Genomic DNA, 25,566 nt, shown 5'->3' with positions numbered 1-25,566 from the left:
CTGCTGACACGTGACATGAGGGGTACTGAATGCTGGAGAGATCACGGTGTGGTACTGGCTAAACTCCAGGTGAGAATATGTCCCAACGCCAGCAGAAGTCCAGTAAGATGTGTCTGCACCATATCAGGCTTGAGAAAGCTGCAGTAAGGGAAGAGTTTTGTAGCTCTCTCACTGAAAGGCTGCGGGAGACTGAGCCTCTTCTGAACACAGAGGACCCCATGGACCAGAAGTGGGCCTCTATTATCTCAGTGCTAAATCAGGCAGTGACCCACCAAAACCAGATCCTGATGAGGTGGGCTGACCCACCAAAACCAGATCCTGATGAGGTGGGCTGACCCACCAAAACCAGATCCTGATGAGGTGGGCTGACCCACCAAAACCAGATCCTGATGAGGTGGTCTGACCCACCAAAACCAGATCCTGATGAGGTGGGCTGACCCACCAAAACCAGATCCTGATGAGGTGGGCTGACCCACCAAAACCAGATCCTGATGAGGTGGGCTGACCCACCAAAACCAGATCCTGATGAGGTGGGCTGACCCACCAAAACCAGATCCTGATGAGGTGGGCTGACCCACCAAAACCAGATCCTGATGAGGTGGGCTGACCCACCAAAACCAGATCCTGATGAGGTGGGCTGACCCACCAAAACCAGATCCTGATGAGGTGGGCTGACCACCAAAACCAGATCCTGATGAGGTGGGCTGGCCCACCAAAACCAGATCCTGATGAGGTGGGCTGGCCCACCAAAACCAGATCCTGATGAGGTGGGCTGGCCCACCAAAACCAGATCCTGATGAGGTGGGCTGACCCACCAAAACCAGATCCTGATGAGGTGGGCTGACCCACAAAAACCAGATCCTGATGAGGTGGGCTGGCCCACAAAAAAACAGATCCCGATGAGGTGGGCTGACCCACCAAAACCAGATCCTGATGAGGTGGGCTGACCCACCAAAACCAGATGAGGTGGGCTGGCCCACCAAAATCAGATCCTGATGAGGTGGGCTGACCCACCAAAATCAGATCCTGATGAGGTGGGCTGACCCACCAAAACCAGATCCTGATGAGGTGAGCTGACCCACCAAAATCTGATGAGGTGGGCTGACCACCAACACCAGATCCTGATGAACTGGGCTGACCCACCAAAACCAGATCCTGATGAGGTGGGCTGGCCCACCAAAACCAGATCCTGATGAGGTGGGCTGACCCACCAAAACCAGATCCTGATGAGGTGGGCTGACCCACCAAAACCAGATCCTGATGCTTGATCAGCTGCCTTCGGGAAACTCAAGACACAGGGTCTTCCAAAACAGGGATCCCCCTCCAAAACAGATCCTGTTTGGCCAGCTACATCTTGGCCGACGGTCTGTAGGGGGGCAAGCTACATCTTGGCCGACGGTCTGCAGGGGGGGCCAGCTGCATCTTGGCCGACGGTCTGCAGGGGGGGCCAGCTACATCTTGGCCAGCGGTCTGTAGGGGGGGCCAGCTACATCTTGGCCAGCGGTCTGCAGGGGGGGCCAGCTACATCTTGGCCAGCGGTCTGCAGGGGGGGCCAGCTACATCTTGGCCAGCGGTCTGCATGGGGGGCCAGCTACATCTTGGCCAGCGGTCTGTAGGGGGGGGACAGCTACATCTTGGCCAGCGGTCTGTAGGGGGGGCCAGCTACATCTTGGCCAGCGGTCTGCAGGGGGGGCCAGCTACATCTTGGCCAGCGGTCTGTAGGGGGGGGACAGCTACATCTTGGCCAGCGGTCTGTAGGGGGGGCCAGCTACATCTTGGCCAGCGGTCTGCAGGGGGGGCCAGCTACATCTTGGCCAGTGGTCTGTAGGGGGGGGGGCAGATGAAGCTCTACAAGTACAAGCTAAAAACGTTGCTGAAGAAGTGCAACATCAAACCCACAGACCTGGAGGATTCTGCTGCCTGGCGGTAGCTCTGCCAGAGCGGTGTACAGAGGTGGGGGGAGGAGAGGAGCACACAGACAGCTAAAACAGCTCAGGAGACATACGACCATGCCTGCCCCCACCAACACAGACTGTACATACCCCACCTGAAATAAAGTTTGTGGATCTTGGATTGGACTCTACAGTTACCAAATAATTCACAGTTAACTCAGAAGTAGAAGTCATCATCGGATACAATGGACTACCATAAGCAACAGGTGTGTGTGTGTAAGTGTAACAGGTGTCTTACTGGCTGCTGTCGTTTGGTTCGTCTCCATCGGAGGAAGATGATGGCGAGTGGGAGGGGCCAGAGGGAGCGGACGTGTGGTGATTCGTTAATCTACTTCCTCCCTGGTCATATGGAGCCGACCAATCCATGTAGCCCATTGTCCCAGACAGCGAATCGTTGCAGTCCGGCAGGGGGGGCAGGTTCTGGAACAGAGAGGCGTGGCCTGGTCCACACAGAGCATTCCGATAGGGTGGTTTTACCCCCTGGGGAGGAAGCACACAGGCTGTGTCTCAATATGCATACTATCGTACTCCACACTCATGCTCCAAGTACATTCGCCCACCACGTTCTCTTCAGTACGTTCTTGTGAGGACGATAGTGTGGAGAACACATAAAACATGATATTAGAGCAGCACTCCCCCTACTGTATTACCTCACGTTGAGCAGCACTCCCCCTATTGTATTACCTCATGCTGAGCAGCACTCCCCTCTACTGTATTACCTCATGCTGAGCAGCACTCCCCCTATTGTATTACCTCATGCTGAGCAGCACTCCCCTCTACTGTATTACCTCACGTTGAGCAGCACTCCCCCTACTGTATTACCTCATGCTGAGCAGTACCCCCCCTACTGTATTACCTCGGCACTCCCCCTACTGTATTACCTCAGCACTCCCCCTACTGTATTACCTCACGCTGAGCAGCACTCACCCTACTGCATTACCTCATGCTGAGCAGCACTCCCCCTACTGTATTACCTCATGCTGAGCAGCACCCCCCCTACTGTATTACCTCAGCACTCCCCTCTACTGTATTACCTCACGCTGAGCAGCACTCCCCCTACTGTATTACCTCACGCTGAGCAGCACTCCCCTCTACTGTTTTACGTCACGCTGAGCAGCACTCCCCCTACTGTATTACCTCACGCTGAGCAGCACTCCCCCTACTGTATTACCTCATGCTGAGCAGCACTCCACCTACTGTATTACCTCACGCTGAGAACCGCTCCCCCTACGGTATTACCTCAGCACTCCCCCTACTGTATTACCTCATGCGGAGCAGCACTCCCCTCTACTGTATTATCTCAGCACTCCCCTCTACTGTATTACCTCAGCACTCCCCCCTACTGCATTACCGCACGCTGAGCAGCACTCCCCCTACTGTATTACCTCACGCTGAGCAGCACTCCCCCTACTGTATTACCTCACGCTGAGCAGCACTCCCCTCTACTGTATTACCTCATGCTGAGCAGCACTCCCCTCTACTGTATTACCTCACGCCTCACGCTGAGCAGTACTCCCCCTACTGTATTACCTCATGCTGAGCAGCACTCCCCCTACTGTATTACCTCATGCTGAGCAGCACTCCCCTCTACTGTATTACCTCACGCCTCACGCTGAGCAGTACTCCCCTCTACTGTATTACCTCACGCCTCACGCTGAGCAGTACTCCCCTCTACTGTATTACCTCACGCCTCACGCTGAGCAGCACTCCCCCCACTCTATTACCTCACGCTGAGCAGCACTCCCCCTACTGTATTACCTCACGCTGAGCAGCCCTCCCCCTACTGTATTATCTCACGCTGAGCAGTACTCCCCTCTACTGTATTACCTCACGCTGAGCAGCACTCCCCCTACTGTATTACCTCACGCTGAGCAGCACTCCCCCTACTGTATTACCTCACGCTGAGCAGCACTCCCCCTACTGTATTACCTCACACTGAGCAGCACTCCCCCTACTGTATTACCTCATGCGGAGCAGCACTCCCCTCTACTGTATTATCTCAGCACTCCCCTCTACTGTATTACCTCAGCACTCCCCCCTACTGCATTACCGCACGCTGAGCAGCACTCCCCCTACTGTATTACCTCACGCTGAGCAGCACTCCCCCTACTGTATTACCTCACGCTGAGCAGCACTCCCCTCTACTGTATTACCTCATGCTGAGCAGCACTCCCCTCTACTGTATTACCTCACGCCTCACGCTGAGCAGTACTCCCCCTACTGTATTACCTCATGCTGAGCAGCACTCCCCCTACTGTATTACCTCATGCTGAGCAGCACTCCCCTCTACTGTATTACCTCACGCCTCACGCTGAGCAGTACTCCCCTCTACTGTATTACCTCACGCCTCACGCTGAGCAGTACTCCCCTCTACTGTATTACCTCACGCCTCACGCTGAGCAGCACTCCCCCCACTCTATTACCTCACGCTGAGCAGCACTCCCCCTACTGTATTACCTCACGCTGAGCAGCCCTCCCCCTACTGTATTATCTCACGCTGAGCAGTACTCCCCTCTACTGTATTACCTCACGCCTCACGCTGAGCGGTACTCCCCTCTACTGTATTACCTCACGCTGAGCAGCACTCCCCCTACTGTATTACCTCACGCTGAGCAGCACTCCCCCTACTGTATTACCTCACGCTGAGCAGCACTCCCCCTACTGTATTACCTCACACTGAGCAGCACTCCCCCTACTGTATTACCTCACGCTGAGCAGCACTCCCCCTACTGTATTACCTCATGCTGAGCAGCACTCCCCCTACTGTATTACCTCATGCTGAGCAGCACTCCCCCTACTGTATTACCTCACACTGAGCAGCACTCCCCCTACTGTATTATCTCACGCTGAGCAGCACTCCCCCTACTGTATTATCTCACGCTGCACCTCCCCATTCACTGACCCTTCTTGCAGCCAGGACAATGCAAACAATAGACAAAACAAGAAATCTAACATTTTACTTCATAATTATCAGCTAGATATATGAACCGTAATCGTAAGCCAGCTAGCTAGTTAAACAGGAAAAAAATTATCTACAACTAATGTAACGCAAGCTACAGTAGATTCTTCATGGCCATCGGGCTCGCTAACAGTAGTAGCTAGCCAGTTAGCTCATGATTTACCTTGGGCTTATGACCTACACACACTACAGTGGGTATTGTAGGCAGGTAACCATGCCAAAATTAACACAGAATGTATTTATTAACGTATCAAGATCAAATAGTGAAGTGAGATGTGAACAGGCAACATTTCATTCCCATGTTGGAGTGCATTTTCTCTCACTTCAGCTCAAATAATGGCCACCGTTGATTTCAAGAATATTAGCATAACTTTTTAAATGGTTCCGTCATATTTCTTTGCGTTCTTTCTGTTGAAGTTTGCATCAATGCATGCTTAAAAATATGTACAAACAAGAGCACGTATTCGAAAAGTGCCCTCCGTCTCGCATACTTTGATTTGGACTTTTACTCCAACCCTCCCGTGTTCCGATTCGCCAAGTATGCATTTTGAAAAACACCCACAGAGAGAGAGTGCGACCGCGCGAGCGAGCGAGAGACCCGTTTCAGGAAACTAGTCATATTTTGCACATCACACAGGACAGGCAATTTTTTTTGTTGCCAGAAATGCCTTCTAGAACATGTGAACTTTCTGCCTTAAAGTTCTATTCAAACTGTAAATAAGAAATACAATTGTTAAATTACGAGCCTAGTTGGTTTAGCCACAGAAAAAGACAGGAACTTTGGCTGAGCTAATGGATGGGCTGGACATGCTGGGAGAAGTGTTTGGATTGGTCTGCCATGTCGCATGCTTCAGTTGATAACGTGAGCTGCTCAGTATGTGTTGATAGTCCTTTCTACCACAGCGTTTTGGAACGATATAACGTTAGCCATCGAGAACTGAAAAAGTTGCCACTTTTCTCAACAACATTGATGCCCTGAAATTAACAGGTGCTGTTGACAAATCAGTCCGAGTTTCAAGTTCCTTGGTGTCCACATCAACAAACTATCATCGTCCAAACACACCAAGACAGTCGTGAAAAGGGCATGACCACAACTATTCCCCCTCCTGACAATGGAAAGATTTGGCATGGTTCCCCAGATCCTCAACAAGTTCTTCAGCTGCAACATGGAGAGCATTTGTTGTATCACCGCCTGGTAAGACAACTGCTTGGCCTCCGACCACAAGGCACTAGAGGGTAGTGTGTATGGCCCAGTACCTCACTGGGGTCAAGCTTCCTGCCATCCAGGACCTATATACCAGGCAGTGTCAGAAGAAGGCCCAAAAAAATGTGTTTTTCTAGGACCCAAGCTTATGAAAACATGCAACTATACATAAATATGCTACATTACAATATTATTTGTTTTAGGCTGACATAAGGGCAATGTAATACCCATATACTGTATATAGCAATTCATGTTTATTTTTCCCCATTAAACACACTGACATATCTGTTTAGGTTCGAATTGTTGCTGTTAAAATACCACAAATAAATTTCATTCTGAGTTAGAAAAAGACGTATTCATCACGTCACACAGATGTATAACAGAACACACACAGTCCTAATGAAGTGTGTGGCTGGTTGAACTTTTCAACAAGCAGGTCTATTCTGGGCTCAGTTTGAGACCGTGCAACCCTGAGGTCATTGAGGGTCATTGGTCATTGGTATTGAGTCTGTTTCTGTACTTGTTTTTTTTAAGTATTCCAGAGTTGAGAACCCTGACTCACATGTGGTGCCAAACTGGATCAGAACATCTACTACTTTCTCAGTCAGGCAGGAGACCGCTTCCTGCTGTAGATGAACAACCCAGAACTGTGAGAGTGTTTGCCTCAAAAAACATCTTATTTCAATTAGTTTATTCCAGTACAGAATAAAACGACTTGTATTTTAACAGTTCCAAAAGACTTGTTTTCAACAAACATTTATACAGTAAAATGCACAATACTGATTGTACATCTTCATATGTACTGTTAATTAGCTAGCTACAGCTAACAATAGCTAGCTAGCTGTTAGCTGTGTTCAAGGGGATTGTTTGAAAGAGAAACACTACTAGGAGAGATAGTACTCCCTTATTTCTGCTGATCATCACCTGTTATTAAGTTACAACAATGCCTTGATAGCTGTCTAACTTGTCCACTGTCAAAGCCCTGTTTCCTGAAGCCCTGTTTCCTGAAGCCCTGTTTCCTGAAGCCCTGTTTCCTGAAGCCCTGTTTCCTGAAGCCCTGTTTCCTGAAGCCCTGTTTCCTGAAGCCCTGTTTCCTGAAGCCCTGTTTCCTGAAGCCCTGTTTCCTGAAGCCCTGTTTCCTGAAGCCCTGTTTCCTGAAGCCCTGTTTCCTGAAGCCCTGTTTCCTGAAGCCCTGTTTCCTGAAGCGTTCTGCCCTGTCCTCAAAGAACTCCCTGGGTTTAGCAGCATGCTGTTGATGTTTGGTCAGGGTATGTTTTAATTTGTTCTTTTTGAGAGATGTTACGCCCTGGTGTGGCTACACTAGTTCATTTAGCAGTGTTTGGTGCTACAGGGCATAGAACTGACAGACAACCAAGAGCTCAAACCAAGTTTATTCACCCAAAGAGTCATACAGCTGAACAAAGACATGTTCCCACCAGCACAAGTATACAGTTGAAGTCAGAAGTTTACATACACTTAGACTAGAGTCATTAAAACTCATTTTTCAACCACTCCACAAATGTCTTGTTAACAAACTATAGTTTTGGCAAGTCGGTTAAGACATCTACTTTGTTCATGACAAGTCATTTTTCCAACAATTGTTTACAGACAGATTATTTCCCTTACAATTCATTGAATCACAATTCCAGTGGGTCAGAAGTTTACATACACTAAGTTGACTGTACCTTTAAACAGCTTGGAAAATTGCAGAAAATGATGTCATGGCTGTAGAAGCTTCTGATCGGCAAATTTACATAATTTGAGTCAATTAGAGGTGTACCTGTGGATGTATTCCCAAGGCCTACCTTCAAACTCAGTGCCTCTTTGCTTGACATTATGGGACAATCAAAAGAAATCAGCCAAGACCTCAGAAAAAAAAATAGCAGACCTCCACCAGTCTGGTTCATCCTTGGGAGCAATTTCCAAATGCCTGAAGGTATGACGTTCATCTGTACAAACAATAGTACACAAGTATAAACACCATGGGACCACGCAGCTGTCATACCATTCAGGAAGGACACCGTTCTGTCTCCTAGATATGAATGTACTTTGGTGCGAAAAGTGCAAATCAATCCCAGAACAGCAGCAAAGGACCTTGTGAAGATGCTGGAGGAAACCGGTACAAAAGTATCTATATCCACAGTAAAAACGAGTCCTATATCAACATAACCTGAAAGGCCGCTCAGCAAGGAAGAAGTCACTGCTCCAAAACCGCCATAAAAAAGCCAGACTACCGTTGCAACTGCACATGGGGACAAAAATTTTACTTTTTGGAGAAATGTCCTCTGGTCTGATGAAACAAAAATAGAACTGTTTGGCCATAATGACCATCAATATGTTTGGAGGAAAAAGGGGGAGGCTTGCAAGCTGAAGAACTCCATCCCAACCGTGAAGCACGGGGGTGGCAGCATCATGTTGTGGGGGTGCTTTGTTGCAGGAGGGAACTGGTGCACTTCACAAAATAGATGGCAAAACACTGGTTTATTTAAGGTCCCACAGTTTACCGTGCAGAAACCATACCATGAAGTCCAAGGTAATGGCCATAGATCTAGACAGAATTGTGATGAGGCGTATCTACACTACATGACCAAAAATGTGGGGAAACCTGCCCATCGAACATCTCATGGGCATTAACATGGAGTTGGTTGCCCCTTAGCTGTTCTAAACAGCATCCACTCTTCTGGGAAGAAGATGTTGGAACATTGCTGTGGGGACTTGCTTCCATTCAGCCACAAGCATTAGTGAGATCGGCACTGACGTTGGGAAATTAGGCCTGGCTCGCAGGTCGCGTTCCGATTCGATGGGGGTTAAGTTCAGGACTCTGCGCAGGCCAGTCAAGTTCTTCCACAATGATTGACAAACCTTTTCTGTATGGACCTCGCTTTGTGCACGGGTGCATTGTCATGCTGAAACAGGAAAAGGCCTTCCCCCAAACTGTTGCCACAAAGTTGGAAGCACAGAATTGTATGCGTTAAGATTTCAAATCAAATACCCTTCACTGGAACTAAGGGGCCCAAACCATGATAAACAGCCCCAGACCATTACTCATCCTCCAAACTTTAGTTGGCATTATGCATTGGGGCAGGTAGAGTTCTCCTGGCATCCGCCAAACCCAGATTCGTCCGTCCGACTGCCAGATAGCGATGCGTGATTATTACTCCAGAGAACACGTTTCCACTGCTTCCAATGGCGGTGAGCTTTACGCCACTCCAGCCAACACTTGGAATTGCGCCTGGTGATCATTGGCTTGTATGCAGCTGCTCTGCCATGGAAAACCATTTCATGAAGCTCCCGAAGAACAGTTAGTGCTGCTTTGCAGTTTGGAACTCAATGAGTGTTGTAACCGAGGACCAACAATCTTTACGTGCTACGCAGTCCCGTTCTGTGAGCTAGTGTGGCCTACCATTTCACGGCTGAGTCGTTGTTGCTCTTACCCAGACTGCCTAGAGCTGGCTGTCGGACCAAACGGGCAAGGACCTTGGTCAGGGAGATGACCAAGAACCCAATTACCACTCTGACAGAGTTCCTTGGCTGAGATGGAAAAAAAACCTGTCTGAAGGACAACAGTCTCTGGGATTTAAGTGGAGAGTGGCCAGACAGAAGCCTGTCTATCCTGAGAAAAAGGTACATGACAGCCTGCCATGTGAAGGCATGTGAAAGAATTAAAGCATAAGGCAAAAGATTGTGGTCTGATAAGACAAAAATAAAATGTAAAAAATAACTTCGGCCTCAATGCAAATTTCTGGAGGAAACCAGGCACAGCTCATCACCCGTCTAACATCATCCCTGCCGTGAAGCATGGTGGTGGCAGCATCATCATGCTATGGGGGATGCTTTTCAGCATCAGGGACTTGGAGACTGGTAAAGATAGAAGGAGAAATTAACGGAGCCAAATACAGGCAAATCCTTGATGACAACCTGCTTCAGCGTGCAAATGACCTTAGACTGGGGCGAAGATATATGTTCCAACAATGATCCCAAAGCATACAGCCAAAGCAATACTGGAACAGCTTCAGAACAATGTTAAATATAGCTCCTATAAAGCCCTTGAATGGCCTAGCCAAAGCCCAGACTTGAATCCCATTGAAAATCTGTGGAAAGACTTGAAGATTGCTGTTCACCGCCACTCCCCATATAACTTAACAGAGCTTGAGAAAATCCGCAAATCCAGATGTACAAAGCTGATAGACATACCCAACAAGACTCAAAGCTGATAGACATACCCAACAAGAATCAAAGCTGGAATCACTACCAAAAGGTGCTTCTACAAAGTATTGACTCAGGGGTGTGAATACTTATGTAAATTAGATATCTGTATTTTGTTTTCAATAAATGAACAAACATTTCTATAAACTTGTTTTTACTTTGTCATTATGGGGTATTGTGTGTAGATCGGTGAGAATTTGTGAATGAATGTTTAACTCCGGTTGTAACAACTAAATGAGGAATAAATAAAGGTGTATCAATACTTTCTGAAGGGACATCAGAGACTCCTACCTGGTGCTTTCCAGGTTGCATTGCCCCCATGTGGCCAGGAGGACTGCCAAAAGGAGCGGGACCAAACCCTGGCACCACACAGAAAGACAAATGGACACATCCAGTTAACTTAAGCAAGCCTAACACTTTCAGAGGAAAAGCACTTGTTTTCAGACTACAGTAGATATGACTGGCAGGTGCCTTAGCCCAGTGCTTCTCAGTCCTCTACTCAAGAACCCTCAGACGTCTCAATGTTGTTGGGACCAGCTCACCTGATTCAACTAGTCAGGGGCTGGAAGATTAGTTGACAAGTTCAATCAGGTGTGCCATCTCTGGAATAGACCAAATACATGGAACTGCTGGAGGTCCCTGAGGAGAGGTTTGAGTATGATGGCTTCAGCCAATGGCAGAGTTACTCACAAAGGTAGGGGGAGGGTCCCATGGAGAGTGGGCGTGGTTTAGAGGCAGATGAGAAATACTCCACAGCCTTCTTAAAACGCTCCAACTTATCCTCCATACGAGACTAGAGAGAATGTGAAAGAGGGGTGACAGAAAGCCAGTGGTACTGATATTTGGCAGTCTTGACTTAAGGTACATGGCCTATAGATTGCAAGTCTGCATAGGACAAAGGCTAAGCAGCTAGCAGGATACTGCTCTGTCTCAGCTGGTATGGTCAGTCTAGCTGTATGGAGAAGGTACTACTCTGTTTCAGCTGGTATGGTCAGTTTAGCTGTATGGAGAAGAAGGTACTGCTCTGTTTCAGCTGTTATGGTCAGTCTAGCTGTATGGAGGAGAAGGTACTGCTCTGTTTCAGCTGGTATGGTCAGTCTAGCTGAATGGAGAAGGTGCTTTCTGTATCCTATCTAGACAGTTTTGAAATCAGACGGGTAGACAGGGTGGAGTGGGGATTGAACCCCGGTCTCCGGTGGGGAGATGAGTACATGTGTCTAGAGCAAGGACATTAGCACTAGGACCACAGGTTCTACACATTTTAATCTTTCTGGACAGTAATGTGATTTCTTGATCCAAACAAAGTATTTAAATGTGTACCTGGGATTGGTTGAAGACGTCCCTGGCAACAGCGTCGAGGTTCCCCAGGTCTTTAATGGAGGAGACGTACTCAGACACCGCCTTGATAACCACCTCACAGGGAGGCAGCACCAACTGGTGGGCACGCACCTAGAGGGTTAGAGGTCAGGGGTTAAAGGTCAGACTCCAGTGGAAGGGTTAAAGGTCGGAGGTTATACCTTGAGTGAGGCCAGGGGGTGTTCTGGTCCTAAAAGGCTCCAGTGGAAGGCAGCCAGGTCCTCATCAGGGAGAATATGGTTCCCTACGGGGGGGAGAAAGAGACCGGTAGTAAATAAAGTGTAAAAGGCGTGTTTGGTTGCGTCTCAGGGATTGCACAGTTAATCGATTAAAGATGAACAGACATTTTCCGGAAAGTTACGGTGATCTGCATCAATGAAGGATGGCGCCGAGTTGAAGGATGGAGTTTTTCTGCCTAAAATCTCATTTAATAAGTTACTCAAGAGCTTTTTACAATCATTCTTTAAATTGATATTTGTTCCATAGTATAGTTTTCTTTTTGTTAACTTCTTGGTGACAGGGGGACAGTATTGAGTAGCTTGGATGAACAAGGTGCCCATAGTAAACTACCTGCTACTCCGTCCCAGATGCTAATATATGCATATTAGTAGTATTGGATAGAAAACACTCTGAAGTTTCTAAAACTGTTTGAATGATGTCTGAGTATAACAGAACTCATATGGCAGGTAGAAACCTGAGAAAAATCCAACCAGGAAGTGGGAAATCTGAAGTTTGTAGTTCCATTGAAGTGATTGCCTATCCAATACGCTGTGTCTATGGGGCCAGATTGCACTTCCCAAGGCTTCCAGCAGATGTCAACAGTCTTTAGGAAGTTGTTTGAGGCTTCTATTGTGGAAGGTGGTCAAATAAGAGCTGTTTCAACAAGTGGACTAGGCTGAGGCCAATCATCAGTTGTTTACTGCACAGTCACGCGGGCTCACTGTGCCTTCTTTTTCCTCTGTAGTGAATACGCTATTGTCCGGTTGGAATATTATTGAAGACTTATTATAAAAAGACCCTAAGGTTTGATTGTAAACATCGTTTGACATGTTTCTACAAACTGTAAAGGAACTCTTGACTTTGTCTGGATTTTGTGCCTTTAGAATAGTGAACTAAACGCAAACAAAATGGAGGTATTTGGACAAATATGGACGTAATCGAACATTTCTTGTGGAAGTGGGAGTCCTGGGAGTGCATTCTGATGAAGATCAGCAAAGGTAAGTGAAGATTTATAATGCTATTTATGACTTTTGTTGACTATACCATTTGGCGGGTAAGTGTATGGCTTGCTTTTGTGGCTGAACGCTGTTCTCTGATTATTGAATAATGTGCTTTTGGCGTAAAGCTTTTTTGAAATCAGACACAGCGGTTGCATTAAGAACAACTTTATCTTTAATTTTATGTAAAACATGTATCTTTCATCAAAGTTTATGATGAGTATTTCTGTTATTTGATGTGGCTCTCTGCAATTTCTCCGGATGTTTTGGAGGCATTTCTGAACATGGCACCAATGTAAACTGAGGTTTTTGGATATAAATATGAACTTGATCGAACAAAACATACATGTATTGTGTAACATTGAGTCCTGGGAGTGTCATCTGATGAAGGTCATCAAAGGTTAGTGATTCATTTAATCTATATTTCTGCTTTTTGTGACACCTCTCTTTGGTTGGAAAATGGCTGAATGCTTTCTGTGACTAGTTGCTGACCTAACATAATGATATGTTGGCTTTAGCCGTAAAGCCTTTTTGAAATCGGACACTGTGGTTGGATTAACGAGAAGTGTATCTTTAAAATGGTGTAAAATACTTGTATGATTGAGGAATTTTAATTATGAGATTTCTGTTTTGAATTTGGCACCCTGCACTTTTACTGGCTTTTGGCGAGGTGGGACGCTAGCGTCCCGAACGATCCCAGAGAGGTTAAGTCAAGTCATTTGTCAATGTATTGTATCTTTGCCAATCTGCTGTGTTGCCAGACTTATTTGTCATTCCCTTAAACTGGCTGAAAGAGATGAGGCTATCAATTAATCATCTATCCATGGGGATTTGACAGTTAAGTCAGTTTCTTTATGGGAGAATGCCTAACCGGAATATAAACAGCAACACCCCCATTGGCATTCCTGTACCTTCTGTAGATGTTACAACCATAAATAGCCATATGTTTGAAAGGAATTGTCTGCTTTCTGTTGCTAGCAAATTAACAATTTCATGTTGTTTCTTTGACTGAATAGTTGTTTTTCTAGCTAACTGTTTCTAGCTCAGCTAGCCTCTCGTAGTCCCTCACTGCAAACCATTGAATACTGTTTCATGCATATTGTACACCAGTGGTTCCCAAACTTGTTATAGTCCCGTACCCCTTCAAACAGTCAACCTCCAGCTACGTACCCCCTCTAGCACCAGGGTCAACGAACTCTCAAATATTGCTTTTTGCCATCATTGTAAGCCTGCCACACACACACTATACCACCAGGTAGAAAGGAAGGAGAGAGCAGGGACCGTTAGAGGCGGCTGGGAAAAATCTATTGAACATGTCAATACTTTACTTTTTAAAGGAATTAAATCATTTTGTTTTTTTACATTTTTAAAATGTGAATCACATTTTTATTTACCCCAGTTTGGGAATACCTGTTGTACACAATCAGCTTGCGAAAGTGTATTGTGGGCATTACCATGCAGTTGACTTCCTAACCTTTTTTTGCTGTTAGCTAGTTTGCTTGCTAATGTCAGCTAACACTATGGATGTGACAAATTGACAATTTTGCTTAATGTTTAAAAACGGCCATTGTTTATCGGTTTTCTGTTAAAACTAAGAAGAAGAAAAAAATCACATCAATTTACAATGTAGAATGTTGAATATTGGCTACGACCGGGTAATTCAGTTATTCTACCACAACCCTTTACAAAACGCAGCTACAGAAACATGTCGATAGCGACAATTGTTAACTTTGACATAAAAAAAATATATATATATATATAATAATTTAGCGCTGCATCAGGTCTGTACCTTTTCAGACAGAATTCTGCTCTTGCGTAAAATGTTCTATATTGTTTCCCTGACAATAAACATCGCTGATTGATGTGCTGCTGTGGTGTTTTATGGTAGAGTAGCTAGATTTTATTTCTACTAAGTCACAGTATTTAACAAACTTTAAAGTTCTATTTTGGGAGATATTATTTGATTGACAGTTCTGGTTGCCTAGTGACGGGCTTTAGTCATGCTTCAGAAGCGGCATTCCTTTACAGACAAATAAAATGTCTGTTCATAGAGGTTTCATGTTGGCATTTAAAAGGAGTGTAGCCTACCCTAAAAACCAGACAAACAAACCTTCTGTAGCAGAGATGCTTTCAAGGGGCCACATTCCATTTTCTGAAAAGCGTTAACCATACAGGCTACCGGTAGCAACTGACTAGGTATCCCCTTTCCCTTGTGGTAGAGAAATGAACATTCAAATCTCTGGCAACAGCTCTGGTGGACAATCCTGCAGTCAGCATGCCAATTGCATGCTCCTTAAAACTTCAGACATCTGTAGCGTTGTGTGACAAAACTGCACATTTTAGAGTGGCCTTTTATTGTACCCAGCACAAGGTGCACCTGTGTAATGATCATGCTGTTTAATCAGCTTCTTGATATGCCCCACCGGTCAGCTGGATGGATGTGTTAAGAACATTTTAGAGAAATAAGCTTTGTGTGTGTAATTGAACATTTCTGGGATCTTTTATTCGCCAAAGGTGCTTCTACAAAGTGTTAACTCAGGTGTGTGGATATTTATGTAAATACAATATTTCTGTATTTAATTTTCAATAACTAAAAACATGTTTTCACTTTGTTATTGTGGGGTATTGTGTGTAGATCGGTGAGAGAAAAAAAATATTTTGGAATTCAGGCTTTAACACAAAATGTGGAATTTTAGGTATGAATACTTTCTGAAGGTACTGTACCTACCCAGCAGAGCAGCGAAGCAGGGCAGTTGTTGTGTCTTCAGACCCAGCTGTCTGGCTGCTTCAGAGAGCAGGTACTGGTGGGTGGTCAGGTTCTTGCCATTCCAGGACAGTTTGAGGGCATGCGAGGAGAAGTAGGCGGGCACGTTGCAGAGAGCAAACTCTGAGTCCTGGGCGATCAGGCCGCAGAAACCAAAGTCCCTGTAGAGAGCCAGCACCTCCTGGTGGTGGTCCTCCAACGTCTGGACAACCTGGATAATACAATATTAGTGATGCACCGATATGACATTTTTGGACGATACCGATATCCAATATTTTCCCTGTCAAAAAAAAACAAACGATACCGATTACCGATATTTACAATTTTAGCGGCCTTTTAAGCATTCTAGTACAGTTAAATAGTTAACACGGACGCAGCGGTCTAAGGCACTGCAAGAGGCGTGACTACAGTTCCTGGTTCGAATCCAGGCTGTATCACATCCGGCCGTGATTGGGAGTCCCATAGTGCGGCGCACACTTGGCCCAGCGTCGTCCGGGTTTAGCCGGGGGAAGGTCGTCATTGTAAATAAGAATTTGTTCCTAACCGACTTCCCTAGTTACATAAAGGTTACACACACACTGACCAAAAAGTTATTTTGTTGGCATTTACATATGTCCCCATTACCAGTAAAACATCATCAAAACCCATTTCTTTCACTTACTTGCTGTGCTATTTCGTTGTTCATTTGTTCAGTCGTTTCTCAACCAGGGTTTCTGTGGAACGCCGTTTGGGTCTTTGCATGTCAAAACAGAGAACACTATTTGACCTGTCAAATAACACGACATCTGTTTCAGTAGCTATATAGTTCGCTATAGCTACTACCTAACCATATAGCTAGGTGTCATCATCTAAAATAACCTTAATTTATAAGACCGTTCTTATTTGGTTAATACTGGTCGAACCCATCTATGTGAAGCTTGCCACAATAAGGTTTCGCCACAATAGTTGACTTTGCAGTTAGCCTTCCAAATAAAAGTATGGCATAATTCTACAATTTGTATTAATTTGCATTACTGTCAATGACACTTATTTTGAACGCAAACCGCAAATTCCACTATTTTGCCAGTCCTTATTGTGGCTAGCTTCAAAACACATTAGCCGGTCCTGTCGAGCCAGATGAAGCCAGATGAAGCTAGCTGGCTGCTTATAACATTAGCTTTGGGCAACAGGGTTAAGTAGCTTGAAGTTCAGTTTCAATAGGCAAACAACAATACTTACAAGGATTCCTAAATCATTGCTAAGAATAGTGAAAATGACTGCAGTTTGTACAGGTCATTGTTTCAGGCTGGTTGTATTGGTGCTATCTAGGTACCAAGTTGAAGCTAGCCACCCCAGAAGTTGCAGTCGAACAAATGATGCTTTATTACCAACGTGGTATTGTAAACACATCGTTTACGGCTAGTGTTTGCAGACTTTTTTGTATAGCTTTGACAGTGCTACCTTTTTTGACACGCAAAGACCCAAACGGCGTTCCGTAGTATGTCGTGAAGCTAATAGCAGTGATGCCATTACTGTGTAACTCCGGTCGGCGAAAACCAACATCACACACGACAGAGAACGGTTGATTGTCAAGGACAATGAATTCCATTATCATGGCTTTAATAGATTTCACCTTTGAGTTGTCTCGCTGAAATTTTGTTAGTCTTTCAAATGACTGCTCGATCCACAGAGCAGACATTGTGGGTTAGTTTAGGAATGCTGTGTTGCACGTATAGCGGAAAAAATGTTTGTGTCGTCATTACATCACGTACTTATGTTATATAGGTATGCACGTCAGCGTTGACATCGGTTTTGCACCTCGGGGCGTTAAACTAGATATCCGATACGTTCACCGATATATCGTACATCCGTATACAATATTACACATCTTAAACCCTCCTCTAACCCTGTAGAAAGGCCACCATGCTGAAACGTTGACCAAAGTGCCATGGTATAGAAGATACAGTAAGTACCCAGCACTCATTACCATGACAGGTCCCGCCCAGCACTCATTACCATGACAGGTCCCGCCCAGCACTCATTACCATGACAGGTCCCGCCCAGCACTCATTACCATGACAGGTCCCGCCCAGCACTCATTACCATGACAGGTCCCGCCCAGCACTCATTACCATGACAGGTCCCGCCCAGCACTCATTACCATGACAGGTCCCGCCCAGCACTCATTACCATGACAGGTCCCCCCCAGCACTCATTGTTCCTAGGGTGTCATTGAAAACAATAATTTGTTCTTAACTGACTTGCCGAGATAAATAAAAGGTAAAAATAAATGTATACCTGGTCAAATAGGGCTGTTAAAATATAAAAGTTTAGTTCCAGCCTCTAGTCCCTGTGTTGAAGTGAGGGTAGAAGACTGACAGACCACCCCAGCAAGAACAGTATTATGTATGAACACGACCAGGCCTAAATAACACTGATTTACTGGGCTACTCTCCACTACCTATTAGTGTTGTCACCATACCAGAACTCTGACTGGCACTTGATCCAGACATACTCAGCTACTGCTGGGCCTGCTGGGCTCAATATCATTACATTTGAACATTATGAATATTTTCAAGAGACAGTCATTAATGAATCAATTATACAAATCAATTTGACAAATCTAAATACAAAAGGAAATCATTTGAATGGTAAATGTCTATTGATAAACTGGCTAAATGAAGATGTAGCCTAGATCTATTCACAATGCAGGTGAATACATATTCAATAGGAGAGTGAAGGCCTAAAACTCAGTATTTAGCTCGTTTCGGCTGATATCGTCGGGCTACAGACAAACAATCCCTTCCACAGGAATTATTTTATTGGCAGCTGCTAGTAGAACATTTTATTGTACTGATCAACAACATTTGCATAGAAGAGGCAATATTTGATAAAGGTGTGGGCTGTTGAATTAATGATGTCATTCACAAGGCAGAATGTGGTTGTTAAATCTGACTGGCTACGGAATCTTGTTGAAACCAGATGGAGGTGAGGAAGATGAACAAGTGAATAAGTTTTAGGTGGCTAGGGAGACCAAGTGAAGTAACGTTTTTGGTAACAATCAACATATTGTGTGTTATGGTTTGCATATTTGAAACAAAGTACTAGGGTAGTAAATTCAGCTACAAGCTAGCAAGGAAATCTACGCCATGGTTTTACACAGCACCCAAGCTTCTGGGAGAACGTCATGGTTTTACACAGCACCCAAGCTTCTGGGAGAACATCATGGTTTTACACAGCACCCAAGCTTCTAGGAGAACGCCATGGTTTTACACAGCTTCTAGGAGAAACGCCATGGTTTTAAACAGAACCCAAGCTTCTAGGAGAACGCCATGGTTTTACACAGGATCTAGGAGAACGCCATGGTTTTACACAGCTTCTAGGAGAACGCCATGGTTTTACACAGCTTCTAGGAGAACGCCATGGTTTTACACAGCTTCTAGGAGAACGCCATGGTTTTACACAGCTTCTAGGAGAACGCCATGGTTTTACACAGCTTCTAGGAGAACGCCATGGTTTTACACAGCACCCAAGCTTTTAGGAGAATGTCATGGTTTTACACAGCACCCAAGCTTCTGGGAGAGAGCCATGGTTTTACACAGCACCCAAGCTTCTGGGAGAACGCCATGGTTTTACACAGCACCCAAGCTTCTGCTAGAGAGCAATGGTTTTACACAGCACCCAAGCTTCTGGGAGAGAGCCATGGTTTTACACAGCACCCAAGCTTCTAGGAAAACGCCATGGTTTTCTTTCTCTTTTTTTCTCTCTCTCGGAGGACCTGAGCCCTAGGACCATGCCCCAGGACTACCTGACATGATGACTCCTTGCTGTCCCCATTCCATCTGACCGTGCTGCTGCTCCAGTTTCAACTGTTCTGCCTTATTATTATACGACCATGCTGGTCATTTATAAACATTTGAACATCTTGGCCATGTTCTGTTATAATCTCCACCCGGCACAGCCAGAAGAGGACTGGCCACCCCACATAGCCTGGTTCCTCTCTAGGTTTCTTCCTAGGTTTTGGCCTTTCTAGGGAGTTTTTCCTAGCCACCGTGCTTCTACACATGCATTGCTTGCTGTTTGGGGTTTTAGGCTGGGTTTCTGTACAGCACTTTGAGATATCAGCTGATGTACGAAGGGCTATATAAATACATTTGATTAGATTTTTGATTTGATTTGGTTTTACACAGCACCCAAACTTCTAGGAAAATGCCATGGTTTTACACAGCACCCAAGCTTCTGGGAGAGAGCCATGATTTTACACAGCACCCAAGCTTCTAGGAGAACGCCATGGTTTTACACAGCACCCAAGCTTCTAGGAGAACGCCATGGTTTTACACAGCACCCAAGCTTCTGGGAGAGAGCCATGGTTTTACACAGCACCCAAGCTTCTGGGAGAGAGCCATGGTTTTACACAGCACCCAAGCTTCTAGGAGAACGCCATGGTTTTACACAGCACCCAAGCTTCTAGGAGAACGCCATGGTTTTACACAGCACCCAAGCTTCTGGGAGAGAGCCATGGTTTTACACAGCACCCAAGCTTCTGGGAGAGAGCCATGGTTTTACACAGCACCCAAGCTTCTGGGAGAGAGCCATGGTTTTACACAGCACCCAAGCTTCTGGGAGAGAGCCATGGTTTTACACAGCACCCATGAGGAGAGCCATGGTCCCTTTTGATGAGCTAACAATGCAACCCAGACAGCTATAGCAATGAATGAGTAGGCCTAAGCAGAGGACGTACTTTGCTCTTCACGCTATAAAAAGGAGCTACGCTGATATAGTCTTAAAGGATTAAATCATGCGAGAACTTTGACAGAAGTACAGAACGTTACAAATTCTAGTTCCAAACAGGGGTTTTTGGTATCTAAATAGGACTGAAGTTTCGGTATACCGTGCAACACTACAAGTATACAGTGCACAGCTGTGTACATTTCATCCCAATCTGTAACCCCTGGCTGGATCCAAATGGCACCCTATTCCCTGTATAGGCTCGTGCACTACTTTAGACCAGGGCAGATTCCATATATAGTGCACTACTTTAGACCAGGGCAGATTCCATATATAGTGCACTACTTTAGACCAGGGCAGATTCCATATATAGTGCACTACTTTAGACCAGGGCAGATTCCATATATAGTGCACTACTTTAGACCAGGGCAGATTCCATATATAGTGCACTACTTTAGACCAGGGCAGATTCCATATATAGTGCACTACTTTAGACCAGGGCAGATTCCATATATAGTGCACTACTTTAGACCAGGGCAGATTCCATATATAGTGAACTACTTTAGACCAGGGCAGATTCCATATATAGTGCACTACTTTAGACCAGGGCAGATTCCATATATAGTGCACTACTCATCCAGAGGTCAGTCAGTCCAGTAGTAGTTCATCCAGAGGTCAGTCAGTCCAGTAGTAGTTCATCCAGAGGTCGGTCAGTCCAGCAGTAGTTCATCCAGAGGTCAGTCAGTCCAGTAGTAGTTCATCCAGAGGTCAGTCAGTCCAGCAGTAGTTCATCCAGAGGTCGGTCAGTCCAGCAGTAGTTCATCCAGAGGTCGGTCAGTCCAGTAGTAGTTCATCCAGAGGTCAGTCAGTCCAGTAGTAGTTCATCCAGAGGTCAGTCAGTCCAGTAGTAGTTCATCCAGAGGTCGGTCAGTCCAGTAGTAGTTCATCCAGAGGTCAGTCAGTCCAGTAGTAGTTCATCCAGAGGTCAGTCCACTGGCAAAATTCAACCAATATCACATTAGTTAAGCATTAGCCTCTGCATCACTGCACCCTGTCAGGGATCTACAGTGTTACCATTGTGGGGGCATATGCTCTTAAATATGGAATTTGGGAGCACCAGTGCCACTAGAATTTATATATTTTTAAATCACCCAGGTAATAATTGTAATTCTTCCTTTGCTGTCCCGCAGCTTCCGTAGTATGCAAACATGGTGGCACAGAAAGGACAATGAAGTAGCTTGGATTCACATAGGTGCAATGTTGGTTATATCTCAATCATACAAATATATTGTTTGTATTCTCAAAACCTGTATTTTGTTATTACTGACAATTCTTTAAATACATTTTTTTTATTTAACCTTTAGACAAGTTAGTTAAGAACAAAATCTTATTTACAATGACGGCCTATTTAAGAGGGAACAGTCAACAGGCAGTCCTTGAACCAGCGACTGTGGCAGTTAGAGGCAGGCCTCTCCAGGCGACATTTTTTTTGTTATTCAAAATGCCAAAATGACATTAATACCTTACATATTTTTAATTGTGGTCCTACATTGTGTGCAGCTACATTTAACTTAAGAGCACATGTGCTCCTTGTAAAAACAAATGTCACCTGCAGAGACCTGCCTCTATCACAGCCACTGGCTCAAACACTGCCTCTTGACCATCCCCTCTTATCACTACAATTGATCATTATCAGTCCAGAAACCAGACTTAGTGTTTATCTGCTATATCTTTATTCTTAGCTAGCCAGCTACTGCTCGTTACTCACCCGCACTCTGAAGCGGAACATGGCGAGGCGGACACAGTGACTGAGGCAGGCAGGGGGCAGGAACCAGGCGCGGGGAGGCGGAGTGGCCTTACTGCCGATGTGGTTAACGATGAGCTGGGCCGTCTGGCGTTGTCCCTGGGCCCGGCGTGCCCACTCCGGCCACCGCTCCTTCCCCAGGGTCCCGTTGAACACCACGACCAGCTCCAGCCCGCCCTGGTACAGACAGGCCTGGGACAGAGCGGACAGGTATCCCAGCATGGCGTTCCACTCCCCGCCGCACACCCAGTCCGTCTGGTAGCCGCCGTACAGACGCTGCAGACCGGAGTCAGCATCGATGAGTATCCGGGCCGGTGGTGGAAGAGGGCCGGGGTGGTGGTGCTGGCGTCCCGCAGTACGGCCTAGTTTGAGGAGGTCCACGGGGATGGCAGCCCCGGGACACCGTTTCTCCAGATACTCCTGGAAGCCCTGCACGCCCATCCCGGTGTTGTTGAGCCGGTGGGTCTGTCCGGGGGAAGGCTCGGGTGGTGTCGATCCGGTAGCTAGCTGGAAACGGGCGGCTGACTAACTCGTCTCTCTGACAGTAACTGACTGACTACACGGCTGTTGTCGCCGGTAGCTAGTTGCCCCCCCCCCCAACCCTGCCTAGCTGGTTAGCAACCTGGCTAACGTTGCTACATTTGGTCGTGTGTGTCCATCCCTGGTAGTATTGTGGTAAACTGCCAGCAAAACTGAAGTTTCTCGTTAAATAGTCCTTAACTAGTTAACATCTGAAAATGTGACTGGCAGCTGACTGGCCATCCGTAGTTATTATTTGGACGATGCTTCCAACTCCAAAGTTATAATCCTGGTTCACACTAAGAAACCCTCTGCGAATGATCTAGTTAGTGAACATGACTACAGCGGAATACTTAACCTGCCGGTGCAAATATTTATGTTAGACTAGTTCAAATTGCAAGTGCTAGCTAATGTAATGTACTAGGTAATGTATATGTTGATACCGTTAGCCATCTACAGGAGCTTTTAGCTAACTGGGTCCCCAGGAATGAAATGGTCTGTTTGGAGAAATACAATAACTTAAATAAAATCAAACGCCTGATAGTGCCTCCCTCGCTTACTTCCAAACTCACGACTTCATGTGGAGGAAGGGAGCATACTTCCAAACTCACGACTTCATGTGGAGGAAGGGAGCATACTTCCGAGCGCTGTCAGCCATCTTGCGACTTCCTCACGGACCAACACAAGTGGGAGGGAAGCGGAGGGTTTTTGACTAGATGGACACAGCTTTTGTCGGATAACGACTTTTCGTAGCAGGTTAGGAGAATTAGGTTTAGTTTCGAAAAGAGTAAAGGTTAGCGAAAATTAACTAAATGTATATTTTTAACGTTAATTTGACAAAAGCTGTATCCCTTCTAGCCATGACCAGGGCTGTGATGAAGCCAGGGGAAGTGGCCAACCTATTACCAGTGCCGATAGGTTATATATGTCGCCCCCCTGTGGATAAATTTGGGACGGCAGGTACATCATGTATTTGGGGATTTTAACATGAGAAAATGAGTCTTTCTGTATTCCAAAATCAACCCCTACACCTGCCCATAGCCATTTTACCCCCGAGGCCTAGACACACTCCCTGCCCCTAGCACCCCAAATACAACCCTGCTATAGTACACCCACTGCACAGGAGGTTGGTGGCACCTTAATTGGGGAGAACAGGGTTTTTATTTATTTATTTATTTAACCTTTATTTAACCAGGTAGGCAAGTTGAGAACAAGTTCTCATTTACAATTGCGACCTGGCCAAGATAAAGCAAAGCAGTTCGACAGATACAACGACACAGAGTTACACATGGAGTAAAACAAACATACAGTCAATAATACAGTATAAACAAGTCTATATACGATGTGAGCAAATGAGGTGAGAAGGGAGGTAAAGGCAAAAAAAGGCCATGGTGGCAAAGTAAATACAATATAGCAAGTAAAACACTGGAATGGTAGATTTACAATGGAAGAATGTGCAAAGTAGAAATTTTAAAAATGGGGTGCAAAGGAGCAAAATAAATTAATTAATTAAATACAGTAGCGAAAGAGGTAGTTGTTTGGGCTAAATTATAGGTGGGCTATGTACAGGTGCAGTAATCTGTGAGCTGCTCTGACAGTTGGTGCTTAAAGCTAGTGAGGGAGATGTGTTTCCAGTTTCAGAGATTTTTGTAGTGCGTTCCAGTCATTGGCAGAGAACTGGAAGGAGAGGCGGCCAAAGAAAGAATTGGTTTTGGGGGTGACTAGAGAGATATACCTGCTGGAGCGTGTGCTACAGGTGGGAGATGCTATGGTGACCAGCGAGCTGAGATAAGGGGGGACTTTACCTAGCAGGGTCTTGTAGATGACATGGAGCCAGTGGGTTTGGCGACGAGTATGAAGCGAGGGCCAGCCAACGGGAGCGTACAGGTCGCAATGGTGGGTAGTATATGGGGCTTTGGTGACAAAACGGATTGCACTGTGATAGACTGCATCCAATTGGTTGAGTAGGGTATTGGAGGCTATTTTGTAAATGACATCGCCAAAGTCGAGGATTGGTAGGATGGTCAGTTTTACAAGGGTATGTTTGGCAGCATGAGTGAAGGATGCTTTGTTGCGAAATAGGAAGCCAATTCTAGATTTAACTTTGGATTGGAGATGTTTGATATGGGTCTGGAAGGAGAGTTTACAGTCTAACCAGACACCTAAGTATTTGTAGTTGTCCACGTATTCTAAGTCAGAGCCGTCCAAAGTAGTGATGTTGGACAGGCGGGTAGGTGCAGGTAGCGATCGGTTGAAGAGCATGCATTTAGTTTTACTTGTATTTAAGAGCAATTGGAGGCCACGGAAGGAGAGTTGTATGGCATTGAAGCTTGCCTGGAGGGTTGTTAACAATGTCCAAAGAAGGGCCAGAAGTATACAGAATGGTGTCGTCTGCGTAGAGGTGGATCAGAGACTCACTAGCAGCAAGAGCGACCTCATTGATGTATACAGAGAAGAGAGTCGGTCCAAGAATTGAACCCTGTGGCACCCCCATAGAGACTGCCAGAGGTCCGGAGAGCAGACCCTCCGATTTGACACACTGAACTCTATCAGAGAAGTAGTTGGTGAATCAGGCGTGGCAATCATTTAAGAAACCAAGGCTGTCGAGTCTGCCGATGAGGATGTGGTGATTGACAGAGTCGAAAGCCTTGGCCAGATCAATGAATACAGCTGCACAGTAATGTTTCTTATCGATGGCGGTTATGATATAATTTAGAACCTTGAACGTGGCTGAGGTGCACCCATGGCCAGCTCGGAAACCAGATTGCATAGCGGAGAAGGTACGGTGGGATTCGAAATGGTCAGTGATCTGTTTGTTAACTTGGCTTTCAAAGACCTTAGAAAGGCAGGGTAGGATAGATGTAGGTCTGTGGGAATT

At 45.8% G+C, this 25,566-nt stretch overlaps 1 protein-coding gene across 2 annotated transcripts in view; it reads right to left on the bottom strand.

The window, feature by feature from the left end:
• The window catches only part of LOC109869655 (constitutive coactivator of PPAR-gamma-like protein 2), a 97,580-nt gene extending 74,012 nt beyond the window's left edge, over positions 1-23,568 (bottom strand). For both annotated transcript variants that reach the window (XM_031804449.1, XM_031804450.1), the window contains exons 1-7: positions 22,134-23,568; positions 15,623-15,869; positions 11,839-11,921; positions 11,642-11,770; positions 11,012-11,114; positions 10,613-10,680; positions 2,191-2,432 (exon numbers count right to left, since the gene is read on the bottom strand). In XM_031804449.1, coding sequence (XP_031660309.1) covers positions 2,191-2,432; positions 10,613-10,680; positions 11,012-11,114; positions 11,642-11,770; positions 11,839-11,921; positions 15,623-15,869; positions 22,134-22,610 — 1,349 coding nt within the window. In that variant the 5' untranslated portion in view covers positions 22,611-23,568. The remainder of the gene's footprint in view (positions 1-2,190; positions 2,433-10,612; positions 10,681-11,011; positions 11,115-11,641; positions 11,771-11,838; positions 11,922-15,622; positions 15,870-22,133) is intronic.
• Between the last annotated feature and the right edge of the window lie 1,998 nt (positions 23,569-25,566).

Source organism: Oncorhynchus kisutch, linkage group LG24, assembly GCF_002021735.2.
Source record: "Oncorhynchus kisutch isolate 150728-3 linkage group LG24, Okis_V2, whole genome shotgun sequence".
NCBI classification, from domain to species: Eukaryota; Metazoa; Chordata; class Actinopteri; order Salmoniformes; family Salmonidae; genus Oncorhynchus; species Oncorhynchus kisutch.
The sequence above is the reverse complement of the archived record's forward strand: the minus strand, read 5'-3'. Positions and strand labels throughout refer to the sequence as shown.